A 21612-nucleotide genomic window follows, 5' to 3' on the forward strand; every position below is an offset into this window, starting at 1 on the left:
TTCATCTCTTCATGTGGGACCTGAAGCATATATAAAGAATGTGTACTTCCTGCAGCCCTGTTGCCATGATGACCACCCTGTTTTTTTGCCCTTTAACCTTTTAGAGTTTTCTAAATAAGGCTTTGTTCATTTTTGGGGATGTTTTCTCGTCTCTTAAACACACACCTGCATTAGAAGAGATTCTGAAGTGAAGAGTTTGGATGTCTGTGTGTCTCGTTGCTATAACTCTTGCTTTGGCTTTGACTGGCCACTGAATACTGGATGGTACAACTGATTCTTTTGTATCAGGATAAAGATGAGGCTGCTGTATTTTCTTCTCCTCTTCACCCTGCAGAAAGGTGAGAAAATGCAAACAATCTTCTGTCAGTAGTGAGATCATCACCCATGAAACCGACATTTAGATATATAATAATATATATATAATATAATTATTCTCAGTTTCTGTACTTTTTTTTTAATCAGCATATTTGAATGATTTCTGAAGGATCATGTGACACTGAAGACTGGAGTAATGATGCTGAAAATTCAGCTTTGCCTACCCAGGAATAAATTACATTCTAAAACATTAAAAAAGAAAACTTAATTTAAGATTTAATTATATATATATATATATATATATATATATATATATATATATATATATATATAATTTTTAAAAATTATATTTGGAGTTTTTGGAGCTTTGGGTTTGTAGCTTAACAAAATATTGATTTGTGAAATTGAGTGCATGTATAATTCTGGTGATTTTCAAATGTACAATATATTTTTTAAATTGTTAAAGAAGGATTTTTTTTAAACAATTTTATTACACTAAAGAGCGTATAGGGTCCCAGTTCCAAAGTACTGGATTATTTTCAATAACGGACAATAATAAACAAAAATCAAAACAAACAATGAAACAAAAAAAAGTGTGAGCAAGAAATATTTTTATTTAATTTGATTTCTTATTTGGGCAATCATTGCGTCTCTGCTGACACAATATAGACTTAACACTGCATTACGATTATATTAGCACTTTTTTTACAGTCCTGTTCCCATGTACATATGATGAACTATTATATTTATTACAATGACTGAGTAATAACTACTAGGTGGTACTAACACTGAACCCTAAACCTAACTTTAACCCATGTACTGTAGTTAATTTATAGAACTTACTCTTTCTTAGGTATGTAGCTACACGAAAGTGCACATACTGTAAAAGTGTGCAACCATTCAGTTTAGAAATTTATGGGGATAACATATGGGAATACAACAGCGTAATTTTTAAGACAAAGAAATGTGGAACATTTGTACTTTCTCTGTGCAGTTCATGGCACTGCAGTTTTCTGCCCAGAAACAAGTGACCTCAGTTCTGATGAGCTTCTGATTGGTGAGTGCATTCAACATAAACAAACAAATAAACAAGAGAAATTAGACGGAACATTTTTTATACAATTTAAAATAAATAATATTATAATAATACATAATAATAATACACACAAATCTTTATCTTTTAAAAATGTGTGTCGCACAGGTTGTCTGGGTGTGCGGTTCAGCTGGCTGTACTCCGTGTTTGATGACCTGCGGTCAGTGCTGGAGTTTGCGGTCAATCTGCGGTGTGAGACTGGACTCTGTCCCGCGGACATTCAGAACCACGGACATTACTGCAGCAACGCAAACACACGGGGCACCGCATACACACACACCCCGCCTGCCGACACACTCGACCGGTGAGAGCACACGCAGTGAGAGAGAGAGAGAAATGAGAAACGGATAAAATTAGACTCAGGAGGGGGTATAAAGATTTTAAATGGATGTATTAACTTCACAGTGGAGTCCACACTCACTTATTGCAGGCTCTGACCCCTCTTTTCTGCCTGTTGCAGTTGGGGAAGAGATTAAAAATTAAAACAGAGAGAGCAGTGACGTGTGTAAAAAAACAAACATGCACTTTATATTAATGTGCACGATATATTCATATAAATGCACACTTTTAAACATACATGAATATAAATGCCAACATATGCATGCCCCCGGGCAAGTATAGTATAATTATAGAGTGAGATGTTTTTTTCCTTTCATTATTCTTTTGGCCTATTATTCTATATTCTGTAAATCTGCTAAACTGTATAATGCTAAATACGTGCACATGAATAGAAAATTTAAATCAATGTGATTGTTTTTGTAGCTGTTGTCTTAACCACTGGAGATGTTCTCAAGAGCTACAGGACAGAAACTGCAGTCGCAGGACACCGATGTACAACAACTACACCTGCAGCTACAACTCCAGTTGTGGTACACGTAGTTTTAAAACATTTTCATTGCAGATTTTTACTTTTCAAAGAGCCTTAAAGGAAGATATGTCCATCAAGGAGCTAACATTTTGATTACTATCATTTATATGGGATGATTACACTGTTAGAAAAGAGTTAGCTGACCTCAGTTGTGTCTAACTTCTGCAGATACGTTGGATTTCTGTGAGGAAGGATTCTGCCATTGTGATTGGACAGTTATAGACTGCATCAGCTCCAACCATGCAGTCACAAAACAGGATGGGGATAACCAACCAATCACATCACAGACAGGTAACAGTCTTAAATCAGAGTACAAGTAACTACCTTTCAAAGTCACTAGATGTTCACAGTCCTAACAACAAACATACATGTCATAAATACATCACATGATGATGATAGCATAAAAAGTATCATAAAGTTTCGTCTCTTTTATGTTCCATTCAGTCCTTCTCATTGTTTTATCTTTATTTGTTCAATTCAATTCACATTTATTTGAATAGTGCTTTTCACAATACATATTGTTTCACAGCAACTTTACAGAAAATGAGGCAGTTATGTACGTTGACTCAGAGTTGGCGTCATCTGAAGTCCTTGGATTGGTGTCCTCTCTTCACAGGTGTTGAGTCATCCAAAATCTGTGTAAGAGGCTGGATCCAAACTGATGCTAGCACACAGTTTTGAGATGCATTATGTGAATGTCTGGCTAATGTGTCTTTAAACTAGATTCAGACTGGGAGAATATGTCTGAGCTCTGAGCATTATAGGGAAGGCTAAAACGCTCTACCTCCTTTTGTACCTAACTGACGTTGCCATTTTGTTAAAATGGGGGTATTATCCAAGTTAATGTCAGTAAATTGTGGAGTGCTGCAAAGGTCTTTTTAGGCAGTTTCAATATACATGCTGCCCCTTGCTCTACGTACTATCAAAAGTCCAGACTTTTGTGATTTTAAATAGTGTGATGGATTGTAGGGCGATTGAAGATCGGTTAAATACACAGGAGCTAAACCATTTAGGCCTTTTCTAAGTCAGTAGCAATAATACACTGTAAATGATTTCTGTTGTTTTCACAGGATTATACTGTTTTTCTCAACAGTTTCTTACTGTATAATCTATGTACAGTAAGTTACAGTAGATTTAGTTGTTTTCACAGTATTAAATTGTTTTTTCAACAGTTATGTACTGTGCACACAGTTGACAGTATGTTACTGTAGAATTGCAATGCATTCTGGGAAATTATCAGTTACTGTTAATCTAAATACAGCAGTGCAATTGACCGCGAAAAACACCACACACAGTTCCACGGGTAAAATTGCTAGCCTACTAATGTTATTCTTACATTTAAAATAAAAATGTAGCACTGGTTGACCATTAACAGTCATAATTTATGACATAATTTATGTCAGTGGGGTGTGCATGAGAGCATATTTGACTTTGGAAGAGTTTCTCTGTCGTGTCAGTGGTGCTGCTGTCTTTTCTGCCGACCTGCAACTTCTTCATCTGGTAAGTAATATAATGTGTATGCAAACGGATTCTAGCTAATAATAACTTATTTAGTTAAGTTATTTAGAATAGCTGACCACGATTTCTATATTCAATTTAATATATTCGACATTTTAATATAATATGTATATGATAGGCTACTCTAATGTAGCCATTTGGGATGTTACTGTAAATTCAAATACATTAGTACGAAATGACCGCGAAAAATAACCACAACAAGCTGCCATTTTATGAAGAACTCTTCAGTTCCCTTCCCTCTGTAAGAACACGCAGGCCGTGCATCGCGTCGCTGTCGGTCGGCAACGTTTTCGCCATACATCTGGTTAGTAATTCATATTTTTATGCAAACCATATGAGTTAACAGATTACCGTTAGAAAGAAGTGGCCGCGGAATGTTCGATAACGTCTGTATAAGTCAGACGCGGATTTCTTTTATGTTGATAGCCTTACTTGATTAAATGTGATTTTATTAACATATATTTCATATGTAACCTCTTATACGGTCAAAATGGTCTAATCATTTTGTTATTTACCACGTTAAGTCGGTGGAAGCGCCTGCACGTTCATTATTTTATGACTTACAGGGGTTAGGAATTGATAATCGATAAATGTATCCTGAAATCGGACATCCAAGGTTAGGATTCGGATTTATTGTTAAAAAATTAAAGTGCCGATTCCTCTTATTGATTTTTTCACGCTTATTTTCGTGTAAATCCTGACCTGGCGTTCTGCCATTATAACGTTACCTCAGTGATAAAGTTGGATCGCGGAAAGCGCCCAAGGTGTATGTGTGACATTTACAGTATTTGTTGTGGTCTTTGTTAATCTTTGGTTATCATTAACGACACATACACGAGGGAGTTAGCCTGGTGTTGAACACTTTACTAGCGAACTTAGAATCAACAACAACAAAAAAACCCCGGGTCATACCAACTACACAAACTGCCTGGGGGTGTTCCGGTAGGAACCATTCACTGCATATACTACAGTATTGTCGGCTATAATATCTTTTTTTTTTTTTTTTTTTTACTATGTGTAAACTGACATGTACTCATTTGAAGGGAACGATGCCTTGTCAATCTTTTTTTAAGTCATGTAACTTAGTATCACACAAGCAAGATTTAGCCTACGTTTTCACGTGATCGTAAATGAATTGATTTTAAACAACAGTCCAAACAAGATTTTAGTATTAAGTGAATTACACTTTAGACATCATTTTGTCTGTTTTTGCTGTTTAGCCAAAACAACAACAAAAACGTACTATATTTTAACTGTCTTGTCTGTTCTCCTTTTCCACAGGTGTGAGCTGTGCATGTTAAGAAGACCCCTATCCATCTTGACGACTGATGAATTGTAAATCTAATCTAATTTAATTATTCTATTTATCTAACTACTACTACTATACCTTGGTCCAGTACTGACCCACTGAGAACATTTTAAACGGATTTTTATCCATCTGTGAATTTTGTCTATCTGCAAGTTGTTTAGAATTGTTGTGTGAAAATAAACATTACAGTACAGTTTAAGGTTTAATTGCATAAAAGCTTGGATAGAAAACTTCCTATTGCAAAAGTTAGAACATAAGTCTGCATATAAATAATTATTGATATCCGTAATGCAAGTTTTTCATGGCACATGTGCATGATGAGGTTGTTTTGTGTTTTTTTTTTTTTTTTTTTAAAGGACACTGGATAACTTGTCATTTTGTTATACTCATCTGGATTGGTGGTTTACTCGTCAAAGCTTTTATAGTTTATAAGTTTATATGTGTCTCCCAGCCCTGCAAATCTGGTCCCTTAGATAGAAAGCAGCCAAAAACCCTTTAAAATCAGCAACTGACCAGTTAGACAGTCTATCTCAAACCAATAGACAATCTTAGACTAGTTTAAGCTGTTTTACCCCAGCAGGGAGTGGGTGGATGAGTTGTTATGAACTATCTTTCTAATAGATTGATCAGATAGCACCCCTTTAATCTTTTCTATTTTACCTGTTCATGATAATTTTTGCATGTATTTATGCATAATTGTTCATGATTGTCATGCATGATTTTTATTGTATTATATTACATTTTTATTATTAATGTATTTAATTGTATTAATGTATTTAAATGTATATTATGTAAATGTACTAATGTGTTTGAAAATACACAATAAACCTTGTGCAGTTAAAGCTTCAATTGTTCTTTTTTCTATTTCCCATTAACAGTTAAAATAATATTTCTACTGATTTTCTACAGGTTACACAGTAGCACTATAAAATAAATACAATAACATTTCATACTATACAGTATTATTAAAAATTAACAGTGTAATTCTGTACTTTAATATGGTAAGAAATTACAGTAAAATAATGTTATTTAATTTGCAGTATGCTTAACAGTACTGTAGTTAGTGTTACGGTAATTTTACTGTTAAATGAAATACAGCAAGTACTGGATAATTGTTGCCAGTAAGTTACTGTTAATTTGACAAGAAATTTTTTACAGTGTAGTAATCGATATGGGTAACCAGTGTAGAGATGATAACATTTTTATCATTTTACATTATTTTCTTGACCTGGTAAGAACTCTAGCAGCTGCATTTTGGATTAGCTTATTTAATGAGGATGCTGGACAACCACCAATAGTGCATTACAGTTATCCAGTCTTGAGGTCATGAATGCATGAACAGGTTTTATGTTGCATCGGAAATAGATAACATATTCAGTAGCTTAGCCATGTTTCTGAGGTGGAACCGTGGAAGAATGCGGTTTTTGTAACATATGAAATATAGTTTTCAAAAGACAAGTTGTTGTCTAATGTAACACCGAGGTTTTGTAGAGGTACAGGTAAGGTTTTTGGTCCAAAGTAATACCTCAGTCTTATCCAAATGTAATAGTTTTTTTTTTTTTTAGCAGAGTAGCGAAATAGCAGAGGGCCTAAAACAGATACTTGTAGCACTCCATAATTGACTGCCGTTAACTTGGATAATACCCTGTTTAAATAAACAAAGTGGTAACGGCGATCTAAACCACCTTAATGCCTGTCAGTGAATAGCATTGCAATCGATCTAAGAGTATGTTATGATCTATAGTGTCGAACGCAGCTCTAGAGTAAAACTAGTATTGAGATGCAGCCTTGGTCAGAAGCTAGAAGTAAGTTTTGTGACTTTAACACTAAGCGCAGTTTCTGTGTTATGATGGGGCCTGAATCCTGAATTAAGACCGATATATTAATTTGGTTTAAACCAAGTTTCTGTAAGGCACAGTACATCAACAGACTTTTTTTGTGAAATCACTCCCAGTCCACATTTCTTTGCATTTATATTTGCTTTTAAAATGTGTTTTATATACTTGATAAATTACTTGATTTTGAGTAACAATGAAGAGACCAGCCTACTTCCTGAGAGAGCGAGAGAGACAGAGACAGAGAGAGATTTAGATATCTTGCTGATCAATTAACAGTGTGGTTTGTGTTTCAGACAAGGTGGAGCTTTCTCCATCAGACATCGACATGGAAATCATGTTCTATGGTAATGCACATACAGGATTTGTTAATATAAACAAACATATTAATATAAATAAATAAATATAATATTTTTTAAATAAATATAAAACAAAATAAATAAATAAGTCTAAACCTTTTGTAATATATAAACTACCACTGAAAAGTTTGGGGTCAGTAATATTTAAAAAAAGAAATGAATATTTTTCTTTAGCATAAATTAATTAATCAAAAATAATAATAAATACATTTTATAATTTTATAAAATATTTTTAATTCAAAATGCTGTTTTATTTTTTTTTTCCTTTCTACTCAAAGAATCCTGCAAAAAATAATCATGGTTTCCACAACGATATCAAGCAGCACAACTGTTTTCAACATTGATAATAAGGAATCTTGAGCAGCAAATCAGTGTATTAGAATGATTTCTGAAGGATCATGTGACACTGAAGACTGGAGTAATGATACTTAAAATTCAGCTATATTTCAAAATATATTAAAATTGAGAAATAGAAAACTTTTTAAAATTGTAATATTATTTCACAATGCTACTGTATTTTCAAATAATCTAATAAATGCACAATTGATGAGTATATACTGTATAGAACTGGAATAAGTAATAACTTACTTTAGAAATATTATTATGAAATATAAGAACATGTGTGTACATGGTAAAAATCTAACTGGATTTTTATTTATTTATTTTTTTTTTTTTTTTGCATAAGAACATTTTCTGTGCAAATAAAAACATAGGATTTATTATTTTAAAAAATCATATACAAATACCTCCCTCTCTACAGGTGTAAATGGCACACTAAATGAGACTATGAGAAACTTCACCAATGAGTTGGTGCTGGTCAACAGCTCTCATAGCAGCAATACCCAGAGCACAAAGAACCCTGGGATATATCATTCAGGTAACATGCTTCACTGAACTTATATTTAGTCTTTTTTCTGTAGCCCAGAGGACGATTTCTCCTTCATATTGCAAGTTCTGGTAACCCGAGTAAGCCTTAGCCAGCTAGAATGCACTGATCTAAGCTGAACTTTATCTTTTGGTCCAGAGGAAGAAGAGAATGAAGCAGAGGAGAGCAAGATGGACATAAATTCAGAGAGTTATACAGTTCAGAAAAAGGAAGAGGAGCCAATAAAATATGAGGATGGGGTCTCCAATGGTAAGAGATAAGCTAAATGGAGTAACACCAACACCAAGATGCACTGTGTTGCTTTGTGCATTTTAAATAATTCACAAACAAATTCATCTCAGCTTGTAAATCAAAGACTTCTTGGAAATTCCAGCACACTCGCTGTTTACGGTTCAAAAACGCTTGATCAAATGATTCTAAATGAAGACAAGTCTTCAAATCCCACAGTTTGAGTTCAACTGAGGCTCTAAGCATTTATATTGCATTCATTTTTGCTGGCTTCTTCTAGTTCTTATAAGCAATTTAAAAGAAAGAAAGTCTATATAAAGTGGCTAAAGAAGTAAATTAACCAACAGCAAAAAGTAAACACCAAATATCTGCAACAAAACACATTTGGTACAATAATTATTCAAAACAATATAAATAAACTAATTAAATGGACAGGTATGTTTGGGCTGATATGGACTGGCGTTTTTTAAGAGATGTGTCAACTGTTTTTGTCTATATAATGAAATGATTAGTTTTACAATCTATGAACTTTTAGAAACGTCAAAATGGTAGTTGCGTAGCTGTCAATGGAGGCACAGAATTTACCCAGATTTCATTAGAAATATCTTGACTTATGAAAGTCTGGTTTGGAACGACATGAGGGTAAGTAATTACTGACCGAATTAAACGTTTTTGGGTGAACTAACCCTTTAAGACATATCCTGTGCTTCTACTTTCTGTATTTTAGTTACTTCTGTGCTGATAACAGAACATCTGGGCAGAGATAAAGAGGAAATCCTTACTACCCACAATGCAATGGAGTGGAGCACAAACAGTGAGCATGCCTTATTATACTGAAAACACATATGCAAAATACCTCATTAAAACAATTTCAGCATGTTTTCTGACTGTAATATTTTGGTTTTATGACAGATGAGCCGACTGTTAGCATAGCGCTAACCACAATAACAGAATCACAGACTGTCACAGACATACCAGATACATACACAAACACACACAGCCTGCACTATACACCCCACACAACATACACACACACTCACACACAATCTGACCATCATTCATCTGAGGACGACGAGAGTGATAAAGACACCTTTCATTTAGCTGCAAGCAAACCTGTCACGCACACACCTGCGCATAATACACACACCGTAAAACCTGTTACACATACTACAACTAATTACTCAAATGACATCGCTAAACCGTATGTCAGCCCACCTTTACACATCCTAACAGAGGAAAAGAGTGAGGAGTCAATGGAGGAGAGAGAAGAGGAGCAGGAAATGACAGAGAGGGACAAAGAAATAGAAAAACATTCAACACAAACCAATCAAAGGCCTTTTATAGTTTTGACCACACCCACTAAAATAACAGCCAATCAAAACTCACTTCACAAAACAACCTCGCCCACTGCTACTAATAAATACACAGTGGCTGCGACCACTTCTGTGCCACTTCCATCTATGAGAGGAAGTGGAGAGAGAGAGATAGGAGAGATGGAGAGAGAGAGTGAAGAAGATAAAGAGACAGAAAGAGAGAGTGATTTCATAGTAAACCCACCAAACAAGAGTCAGGAAAACAGCGCAGAAAATGACGACTTAACCACAACCAAACCGACAATTCGAACACAAGCCAACACGAAGCCATCTCAATCTAAAGAGGACGAAAGGCACAATATAGAAAGCAAGGAAGATCTACAAAGTGATGAAGAAGAGAAATCAGTCAATACCCAAACAACCACGATCCCATCCAGGGTCGGTGAGGTCAGTCCATACATGTGGATAATCCCAGCACAGTTCCTTAAACCTCCCATTGACAGTCCATCACCAAGACCAACGGTTTACGCAGCTGCAAAACCAACTAGAAACAACAAGACCACATCTACAGTTCACAAGCCTGTCAGCACACAGACCACAATATCAGGACATGCTGCTGTTGAAACCATCCCTCATCCCCTGAAACCTCCCCGTCCCGCCCTGGATCAGTTACCTTCATTGACCACTGTAACTGCTCACCAAGAGTCTGCTGAGGAAGAGGAGCAGGAGGAAGAGGAAGAAAAAGAGCCATCTGACAGCTCACAGGAATCAGAGAAAATCGGTAACTGTGACAATGCTCATCTGCAACTTCAATACAAACAAAATGATTTAGTCAAGCAGGATGTGTTCCTGGATCAACATCCTTATATCAACCAAACTTCATAACATCATGAAATCAGATGAAAATGATTGGTTGATGTTAATCCTGTTCCTGAAATCTAATTGGTTAACCCATTAAAGCCAGATCACACATCTGTGTGTGTTTACCCTTAGGCCGTGTGTCCACCAAAGCGTTTTTCCACGCGCCTGGCGTATGTTTTCAATTGTTTTCAATGGGAACGCCGCGTTTTTTATACAGAGCGTTCTTTTTCACGCTGAAGCGTTTTTACTGGTCGCTGGGAGTTGAAAAATGTTCAACTTTGGATAAAACGCAGCGTTCATCACTGTCACATTTTACCCAGCCGTTCAATCACAGTGGAGAAGGGGCGGGACCAAACCACACCAACCAACTGTCACAACATTCAAACTGCTGCATATATTTCGTATCATAGCAACGAAACGTCTCAACAGAAAAACTGCTGCGCTGCCAAAGCGCTCTCAAGCGTCTCTTCAGCAGAGGCAGAGCGTCTAGCGTTTTCAGCTGGATAAAAACACTTTGGTGGACACACGGCCTTAAGGTTGGTTTGGTCCCGCCCCTCCTCCACTGTGATTGGAGGGCTGGGTAAAATGTGACAGTGATGAGCGCTGCGTTTTATCCAAAGTTGAACATTTTTCAACTCCCAACGACCAGTAAAAACGCTGGGCGCTCGGCGCTTCAGCGTGAAAAAGAACGGTCTGCGCCTCGGTACGCTCACGGCGTTTAAAAAACGCGCCGCTCCCATTGAAAACAATTGAAAACATACGCCAGGCGCGTGGAAAAACGCTTTGGTGGACACACGGCCTAAGACCAGATCGTGCATCTGTGCGTAATCACCATTAAAGCCCAGCAAACGCGCCTGCATAATTTTGAGCGGTGTCAGTTTTTTGTTCCATGTTTATATCTGCTATAGAGCCTGAGAAATTAAGATTTTTGTAGGCTTTGACAAATTTGGACAAATATTGCTTGAAACCCTTAGGTTTTGGGAGGGGGTTTACAGAAAAGTACTTTGGCATAAAAAGGCCTTTTTTTAGCAGGCTTAATTTTTGGCCTAAATGGGTTAATCAGCAGGGTAATGTTCCAGAATGTTCATCCAAGAACATTTACTGCTTTCTCCAAACACTCCTGCACATGCGTCTGTACTCCAGAGAAATCACTGTGTGTGTTTGTGTGTGTTTCCCAGAGTCTCACCAGGTGCGGAGACGGGCGGCGCCGTCCTTTGCCTGGTCTCTACTGGAGGCCGCTGGACTGTCAGACCTGCAGCAGCAAGAAGACTCTGAAGGTGAGAAATTTAAAGAGAAAGACAGACCAAAACGTACATATACAGACAGATAACAAAACATTAAGCCTGTGTGCATAATATGCAATTATAATTGAGCAACAGTAGGTTTTTGGTTAGTCGAACTTAAGTGTCCATCTCTCTTTTTAAGTATACTGTAATATAACACATTGTGTAATTGAACATTTGAGAAATTAAAGGCAGGGTTGGTCATTATGCTATAGAAACATTTTTTTGTTATCCTGGTTGAAAGTCTCTTCACGTCCTGATAGCAATCACTATGTAAAGTGGTCTAAATGTACTTATATATCGTCTGTGTAATTTGTAGGACTATAAAATGTTCAACATTTGATACAGTGTCCCAGCTGCCTGTCAACTTATGTATTTTCATACCTCCACGCACCCTGCTCGCGGCGACATCATACGTCATCCGCACGTTTCATGCTCTGCAGAGTTAGACAGAGGTCAATCACTGAGCACCGCAACCAATACAACAGTTGCCTTTTACAGTTCCTCCTGAACCAAAACAACAAGATCAGGCTTAACTACCATAAATTGGAAGAGATGGAAACCTGTCACGTTATACTCTTTGCTGTTCGTGACTCGAATTTATGCGTTTTAATGGCGACACTATCAACGTCGAAATGAATCTGCAGCAGTCAGGTGATACAGGTCAGTGCTCTTTAGGTTATGTTTACTATTATTGTAATGTTTGGTGGTTTGAGACGTGAGGTAGTTTAGCTGTCTCTCGTAGCGCTTCTGTTTGCTCCCTGCTGTTTGTGTTCATGTGTTTTGGAGGGGGCGTGGCTTTGGAGACACTCTAAAGGAAGGGTGGGATCTTGTGCGTTCAAAGCTAGCTTGCTATTGCTAACCTCTCTGAAAACTACCCTTTAAGGCAAGACGCCATAGATGAATAGTGTAAAACATTTTAACTAATAGATATCATCATACTTCCCCTTTTGACAGTATATTGAGACAATTGATTTGTTTTACAGGTTTTCTGAGAGAGAGACATCATCTAATTCAATTAAATATGAACTTACCTGTGTACATTCCAGAATAGAAGTCTGAACACTGGAAAAAGCCAAGTTCAAAATTCTTGTCTCATTTTGTTGACATGTTGTTTTTATCACTCTATAAATCAAAAAATACTGTCAACAGTCAGAAATAAAATATTTATTTACTGTGTTTTAGGTATAGAATATGATCTAAATCAGACAAACAACATAAGAACATTCCACTCTGTAAAAACCTTTAGAATATAAATAAGAATAAAACCAGATAATTTGGTGTTTGTAAGTGCTATTAAAGTGGAGATTTCAGGCTTAGTGCCTTTAACAGCCTTTAAATAAATGTATTGCAATTGAAATCTACAGATGCAAATAGATAAAGTGTAATTGTGTATTTTGGATACTTTTATTTTGTATTTGGATGTTTTGTAGCTTAGATTTTTCTTCTTTTTTTTTTTTTTCACAAGCCTGAAAAAATACATGTACTGGATGCAAAATAGCCTAAAATATCAAAATTTAATGGTGTGTGAAAAACTATGGTTTTGCCTGTAGTGTCTTTCTGAAATATACTTCAACTCTATCTTTCAACTCATGTGTACAACACTAAAGCCAACTGTAGTCTGCTGGTTATCTTGTATCCATGCTGCACGAATTCAAGCTACTAGACAAACGCTGGTAGAATTTCAGACAATTTAGAAAGACAAATTATAGCTTCTGAAATCAAACTATTGAAGTGCATGTAAACGTACTTAAAGTGGATACGTGAAACATACACAGAAACAATGAGACAAACAGATGCCGTGTTTTTGGACATCCATTACCATTCCATCCTTAAATGTTTTTTGCAGAACCACGTAAATAACACGCTACATCAATATGGTCATCATTCAGTCATTCTGATACTGACATCATCTCTGCAGCATGGTATCATCACAATGGTACACTTTTTGTATGGGAAATAATATTCCAGCATCAAAAAAGTGTGGCTACATTAATGTTGTGTGTGTGTTTGTAGAGTGCAGCACGTCTTTCCTCCAGTACAGTGCATCTGGACAGGTGTTGAGGGACATGTCTGCTCTGGGAGAAATGCTGCACTGTCTGACTGGACGATGTCCTCACGAGTATCAACACTATGGCTGCTACTGTGGACAACAGGGGACAGGAAACCCTGTAGACCAACTGGACCGGTCAGAACACACAGAAACACACATTTCTACCCTGGTTGGAATCTCTCACACACACACACACACACACACTGACTGGCAGTGTAAAGAGCGTTACTGTAATTGTGTGGTTAAATTCCCTGCTGAAGCTGTTGTGTCCTGACTGTCCTTGACGTGTCTCTGCGTCAGGTGCTGTTTTCTGCAGCAGTGCTGTTTGGAGAAGCTTAGTTTGCTGGGCTGCAGAAAAAACAGAAAACTCAACGCTCAAATCAGCTGCCAAAATGGAAAGCCTCGATGTACGCCATTGAAAGCATGCAAAAACCTCTAAACTTCACAATTAAGAACGTTTTTCACGGAGGTCAGGTTTTATGTTTATGATTTATGTTGTGTATGTGTGGCAGGTACCGGTGTGAGCGTGTGTGACCGGCTCCAGTGCGTCTGCGATCGCTCGACTGCCGAGTGCATGGCGGCTTCACACTTCAACCAATCAGTCACCACCTCATGTTCCGGGCCCCGCCCACAGTGCCTCCGAAAGCCTTATTCTTCAACACAATCAGCCAGTGAGGACTCCAGTGAGGAGAGCAATGAAATGACCCCATCACGGCCTCAAATGAACACACAAGACCCATCAAACACGCACGTTCAGCCACATAAACCCACAGTCAACAAGAACCCCCTACACAGCAAACCACAACTGGGCATCAAAGAGGAAGAGGAGGAGGAGCCAGGAATGGAAAAAGAAGAGGAGGAGGAGGAGGAAGAAAAAGAACAAGAAGAAGAGGAGGAAGAGGAATTGGAGCAGTAGGAGGAAGTGGTTCTATAATTTTTTCCTTTTTCAGGGAGCTCTCAATGATAGATGAATCAGTAAGAAAAGATGTAATCTGAACTCACTCAGTATATCCAGTGGCCACACAAGATCATTCAAGATCTGCTGCTTCTCCTCCGCTTGTGTTTGATCTGCTGAAAGACTGCGTTTTTGTGCTGAATTGTGAATGTTTCAGTATGTTTCTCAGTATTTTTTTTATCTAATTGTAACTGATTATTGTTTACTTAAAAATAAACACTTTTATTGTTTATGTAAAAAGTTTGAATCCGCATAAAACATGTTGAGGTTACAGAAGACCGTTTTTTTTTAATTAAATTTTTTTTTTGATTTTTTTTTAATAGAAGATGTGGCAGGCGATCTGGTTTATCCCATTGCCCTATTATCTGTCTACTCCAGTATTATTTTATTATTTATAAATAATATTTTATTTAATTTAGTTTAGGTCTATTTCAGTTAGTAATTTTAGAGCTTCAACTCAAACTTATTGCAGTTAGTTGCAAAGATAACATTTAAAAAAAATTTTAAAGTCAAGGAGGCCAAAAATCAACAAACACAAAATGTCTGGGTGAATCTCATGACAAATATCATAATTTCACTCAAAAAAAAAAAAAAAAATAATAAATAGCCTGCATAAAGCAAAATAAAATCAAGCCGATTTGTAGGAAAAAAAAACTAAATTATTTGTTTTTTATAACTTTTTTTGACTGGATACTTAAAAATATAAAAACATCTCAATATAAATAATCTGGTACAATCCAGTATAAACACAAACACAAATGAAGGCATGAGACTATAGAACATCCCCAATGCAGAAAACAATCACATGCATACAGACACGTACACACACACACACCTGGGAATGCCCATTAAAAAGAATGAAGAAGTCATATAACGGGCCAATATTTTTGAACAAAAATCAATCAGTCACAATGCATAATGCACACAGATATGAAGTGGTTAGATTTGAACACCTTTACAATGCAGACGAATAGAAAAAAATATCAAAATTAAATTATATAAGCTTTCTGGACAAACAAAAAGGGCTCCGGTCATTTTGACCGGCGAGTGAAGAGAGTGCTACAGGCACACGAGTTCACCCATATACAAAAAGACAACAGAAACTGAGTATTTAAATATAAAATCTTTATTAAGACTAAGATCTCGCACATGAAATCTCATTGCACATTACTGTGGCAGACACTGTCAGACAGCGAACCTGGATATGGCTAAATAACACCGAGAGATTTCATTGTAGCTTTTATACTCATTTACTGTAGCAACACTGCAGTGGTTTGTACCATTACACATTTGAAATCTAGCATGATGCATGCAGACTTACCTATCCTCACACAGAAGCCTGCGAAACCCTCACAGTCCCGTATCGACACATCACCATCAACCCCAAATCTTACTCATCTTATTTTTTACTTCTCCCATACAAACGAAACAAAGGAAAAAATTAAAACATTGTTGTTACAGATATCATAACTATACAATATTTCAAACAAACCATGTGATACACTAAAGTACCGTAAAAGTTCCACCAAGGATGAAAATAAAACATCATATATTGTGAATTAGCAGTTACAGTAAGACTGATTTCCCTTAAAAACAAACAGAATGCAAAAAAAAAGACTCATCGTGTCCCTTTGACACGCACATCTCTAAAGGTGCATTACAGATGATGTGTCGGAAAAACATCACATTCCTATTACCCCAAATATGTATTGCATTAATCTAAAAATTCTTTATGATTTCATCTTTCTACAGAAATAATTTGCCTGATTTCATCACAGCATTAAATAGTTTTTACACGTACCGTCACAAAGCAACCTCTATTGGAATGCAGCAAGTTACTTAAAGAAATACACAACGGCCAAAGGTCAACTACTGACTATTTCCTGTCCAGTGTCCACCAACATTTTGTCACTGAAATCCTTCCTTTTACACATCAGACTTCCTTTAGACAGATCAGGATCAAGGCAGGAAAGCTGCCATCTCGCTCTCATCAACTCGATCATATTGAGGAAGCCATCTTGGAAGTTTGACCTTTAAATACTTCAAGACATTCTTGACTTTCTTGAAATCCCACAAGTGCAATTTCTAGTCAAACAGACAGACCGTTGAAACGTTTCACAGGGCAAAAAAGTGCCAACATCATTAAATCATCTATAATCAGCATTTAAACGTACCACACCTACAGCCTGTCCGCTCACTTGCCGTTCCGTCCACATAAAGACGTTCACAAAACCAAGACTAGCCAGTTGTATGACAACAAATCTCTTGAACCTATGAAAAGCACCTCAGAATCACCCAAAAGTATCCTAAACGGTTTTTACCAGCTAAACGTAACTGAAACTGATCACAGCTCTCACAACAGGAAGCTCAGATGATGTAAAACATTTCCAGCAAAGTATTTCAGCATCTAACAGTCACAGATAAGTTGTCAGAATTCAGCATAACACATTTTTTTTCGACCTAAGGTAAATGAATAAAGAAAGAATCATTTCAAAGCCTGATATAAAAACAGCTGGTTGATCATTTTATCATTGATATCCAGCATTTTTTGACTCCCAGTTTTTTTTAAAAGCTATTTTATGTTTGAGTTCAAGAACACTGCGGTATTTCCACCCTCGAAGAGAGTTGAATGGCGGCCGTATGTGGCCATAATAAAGGAAGGGTGTGGGTGGAGCTCTTTGGTGATGAAAAGCAAATGTTTTGGTTTGTCTATACAGTGAAGGCAAAATGGAGAGCATAGTGATCACTAAGAACTCTGGGTGAAAAAAAGCCCTATTAACATCCACAACACTTAAGTTAAAGGCTAATTGTAGATTAATAAAGGCCTACACTCGGACGTTTGCAGTGAAATGTTGGCTAAGCCATGCAAACAATACACAAATGACACTCTGCAACTATCTTTCATCTAAAAGTATATGTCAAAAATAGGCTATACTATACTTGTGCGATACTGTACAATATAATCATTTATATAGGAGAGATTTGAGTGAGCAGAAACCAATTATGCTCAAATCTCTCTGCTGATGATGGATTAATGTGCTAAAGAAAAATAATTAGTTCATGAAAATAAACTAGCAGTTAAGTTCCCCTAAATGCAGCCAGAGTGAGTCTTTTTCTAAATGACTCCTATGAATCAATAGATAAAGAAGCTGAAGAATCAAGTGTTTAAAAGACTAGTTTTGATTCTTGGAGCTGCCTATTAGTGCAAGAATCAAACTGAAAATCACAGACATACGATTATACAGAGCTGGTGTATGATTGGACAGCTGGTTGTAAAGCTCTGCGTGCTGATTGGTGCAGAATGGAGGTGTCCAGGTCGCATCCATTCCCTCTGCTGGACATGAATGTATGAAAAGTTTATAGTGAAAGGCGTCTAATGTAGATGAGTGGCTCAGGTGAGATAAAGGTCACAGGACCAAGCATGTGGCCTTTTAAAGTGTGATAAAGGTCAGTGGTCATATGTCAAAGTTGAGTCTGTGTGATACAGACAAGGTGAAAAGTCATGGTTCAGTACACACAGAGGTCAGGGAACTTCATTTCATAGACTGGCACAGACTGGTACTGGGCATGGCCTGATGTCACGGTCACGGTGCCCGAGGGGCTCGGGGGAGGGCTGATTAGAGATGAACAGACAGAATGACCAATCAAACATCAGTTCACACTGAAACATATTTGATAAACATACTAACACTTTCATTTTCCACCTATAAAAACTCTCATGTCAACTTACCGAATGGTGAGTTCAAATATCTGAGCCAAGCGATCATGCAGCATGTTGGCCTGAAAACACACAGAGAAATGTTCAAATACTGCATCATGGGTTCCTAATTATTACCAAAACACAATGAGTGTGTTTATATGCACAATCTTACAGGAATGGCCCCTTATTTTTTGCATGTTATCACGATTTCACTTGTACTGTATGAACAAAATGGCTTGTATAGACCTTATGTAGCCCCGCCCCTTTTCAGCTCTGCGCTCGTTTTGACTTCCGGTCTGTATTTTCACAGCGATCTTGCATAGGTATGAATGAACTGCTCGTAAAAAAAATTGCCGGTCGACTTTTTTTAAGACATCTGCTTTACAATGCTCATGATAACTTTTGTTAACTCTACAATAAGTAAATCCACTTCACCAGCTAATTACTCCTCGACAGCGATGCCATAGAAATATACACAACCGGAAGTTCAAAGACAATATTCTAAAGATGACGGCGCCCACGTTTCTCTGGTGCATAATGTCTATATCAGGGGCATTACAGTGGTGTGAATAAGTTTGGACACTCATGCTAAAGTTGCCTAAAAAGAGGAATAAAAAAATCATCTTTTGGATATTGATCTTAATGGCTTAATTAGAAAAATGAGGAAAACTCCAACCTTTAAGGACACAAATTTTCTTTGTGAATGAATAATGTATCATAAATAAATCAATGTTTTTCCTTAAAATACAGGGTGCATAAGTCAGGACACCCCTATGTTAAATTCCCATATATATATATATATATATATATATATATATGATGTCTATATCAGTATATCAGAGGCAAGGGAGACACTGCCTCCTCAAAAAATATGTCCATATTACAAAAATATAACTAAAAAAAGAGTGTATAAATCACTCGTTTTGCTGAAGTAACACTGTCCAACGGCGACACCCGCAGATAACATTACAGCGGGATGTCACATCAGCAGTTAGGTGGGGGACTTATTGTGAATGGATGAGGGAAAGTCACATGAGAGGAGGTAATGCACAATCTTACAGAAATGGCTCCTTATTTTTAGCATGTTATCACGATTTCACTTGTACTGTATGAACAAAATGGCTTGTATATTGTATAGACCTTATGTAGCCCCGCCCCCTTTCAGTGCTGCGCTCGTTGTCTTTTGACTTCCTTTTGACGTCTGTATTTTGACAGCGATCTTGCATAGGTATGAATGAACTGCTCGTAAAAAATTTTTCCGGTCGACATTTGTTAAGATATCTGTTTTACTATGCTTATGATAAACATTTCAATGCTCATGATAACTTTTGTTAACTACAATAAGTAAATCCACTTCACCAGCTAATTACTCCTCGACAGCGGTGCCATAGAAATATATTATATATAATATATAATATAATAAGACAATATTCTAAAGATGACGGCGCCCACGTTTCTCTGGTGCATAAGGTCTATATCAGGGGCATTATATATATATATATATATATATATATATATATATATCTCAGTATATCAGAGGCAAGGGAGACACTGCCTGTTACTACCTTTAGTTATTATTTGGGAATAAATATTTATAAAATATAATTAAACATTAACTTATACTTATATATACTGTATAAATATATTACTGTCCAAAAAATATTGTTATTGCTCTTCAACAATAAATAATTGGTAACGCTTCCTTTTACAGTACAGTACTTGCAGTGTACTTACAGTGTACTTACCTAGAAAGTACTGGCTAAGATAAGGTAAGTACATGGAACAGGGGTAGGTTTAGGGGTAGGTTCAGGGTTAGTACTAGTTATTACCCAGTAATTGTAGTTACTAAAATAAGTACATAGTATTTACATGGGTAACTGGACTGTAAAAGGAAGCGTTACCAAATAATTATCAGTTATCATATCAGCCAAAATGTCCATATTGGTGCATCCCTAGTGTTGTTTTAAAAGTAAAGAGTCTGAAAGACAGATCGGCAGATCACACACAAGCTGTACCTTGGACTCGCAGTGGGCTGCAATCTCCTCAAACGGAGCTTTCTGGAACTTTTCCATCACCTGCCGTCTCCTCTCCCTTTCTTGTTCCTCCAGACCAGTGGTATCTGAGAGAGATGGCGCGACATCAGACATTAACACACATATGACACACACCAACCCTGAGAAGATACTGCTTCACACATACCGATGGCCTTCTTTAGGGTCTCAAACGTGATTTCCTCTGCAAGCTGAGACTGTAGGATAAAAACAAAAATATGTTCTAATTCTTAAAAATGATTCAAGCGTGTTTAAATTGTGTTCATTTATGTTTTTGTCCAGTGTACCTGATCAGGTAAGCTGTTGGAAATGATGTCAACTTGGAGAGAAATAGTGTCGACAAAACTCTTCCTACGGGGCAGGCGGTCTTCATCTGTGGGTCAGAAATCAGTGATGTATAAATAGTCAAAGCTTTGAGGACTCAAATATTTCTGATCATGCACGGATTCGGCCTTGATTTGTGCTAAACTAAACCCAGTATCCGCATCTATGATATATGGGTTTAATTAGCCTCTTATTTATAAAGGGAGGTGAATATCCCTCTCTTTTTTCTCACTGCCTACTCATGTTTAATGAATGTAAAGTTCAGGCAAAGCAGCATGAAAGCATTATTAAACACAAGAAAATGCAAATCACTCAAACAAAGACAGAAATCACAGCAACATAAGTTTCAAAAGAATAATTCATGAGTAAGAGTTTCAGGGCGAGAGTGCTGATGTCACATCAGAAATAAACAAACTCCATATAACCATTTCAGAAAACTATAGACACTCATGTTCCTTTAAAAGATTCCTTGCATGCTTCTTTTTTTATCCTCATAACTGCATTATATTAAGGATGAACATATGAGGACAAACGTATAGGGCTCATATTTTTTACCTGAAACGCAAGTATCAAACGCAAGTAACTTTGTGGGCGGATCTCTAAAATATGTTGGTCTGAAGTAGCTACATTACTCATAGGTGTGGTTTGGGTTAACGTGAAA

General features: G+C 36.8%; 2 protein-coding genes across 5 annotated transcripts in view; one reads left to right on the forward strand and one right to left on the reverse strand.

The window, feature by feature from the left end:
* The first annotated feature begins 1393 nt into the window (after window positions 1-1393).
* On the forward strand, window positions 1394-15108 carry oc90 (otoconin 90). Its single transcript, XM_039694647.2, has 12 exons — window positions 1394-1712; window positions 2171-2277; window positions 2445-2567; window positions 7235-7285; window positions 8058-8174; window positions 8322-8432; window positions 9139-9225; window positions 9324-10505; window positions 11764-11862; window positions 13885-14056; window positions 14222-14328; window positions 14434-15108. The coding sequence occupies exons 2-12, from the start codon at window positions 2238-2240 to the stop codon at window positions 14835-14837; spliced, it is 2493 nt and encodes an 830-aa protein (XP_039550581.2). The 5' UTR covers window positions 1394-1712; window positions 2171-2237; the 3' UTR covers window positions 14838-15108.
* Window positions 15109-15986: 878 nt separating this feature from the next.
* efr3a (EFR3 homolog A (S. cerevisiae)) overlaps window positions 15987-21612 on the reverse strand; it is a 45796-nt gene continuing 40170 nt past the window's right edge. For 3 of the 4 annotated variants that reach the window (XM_039694688.2, XM_089131116.1, XM_089131115.1), the window contains 5 exons: window positions 20915-21000; window positions 20776-20824; window positions 20592-20695; window positions 18607-18656; window positions 15987-18489 (listed from right to left, as the gene is read on the reverse strand). In XM_039694688.2, the coding sequence (XP_039550622.1) occupies window positions 18384-18489; window positions 18607-18656; window positions 20592-20695; window positions 20776-20824; window positions 20915-21000 (395 nt within the window). In that variant the 3' untranslated portion in view covers window positions 15987-18383. The remainder of the gene's footprint in view (window positions 18490-18606; window positions 18657-20591; window positions 20696-20775; window positions 20825-20914; window positions 21001-21612) is intronic. The other variant, XM_089131117.1, reaches the window with a different exon arrangement.

This window comes from Pimephales promelas, chromosome 5 (genome assembly GCF_988280905.1).
Source record: "Pimephales promelas chromosome 5, fPimPro1.hap1.1, whole genome shotgun sequence".
Lineage (NCBI taxonomy): Eukaryota > Metazoa > Chordata > Actinopteri > Cypriniformes > Leuciscidae > Pimephales > Pimephales promelas.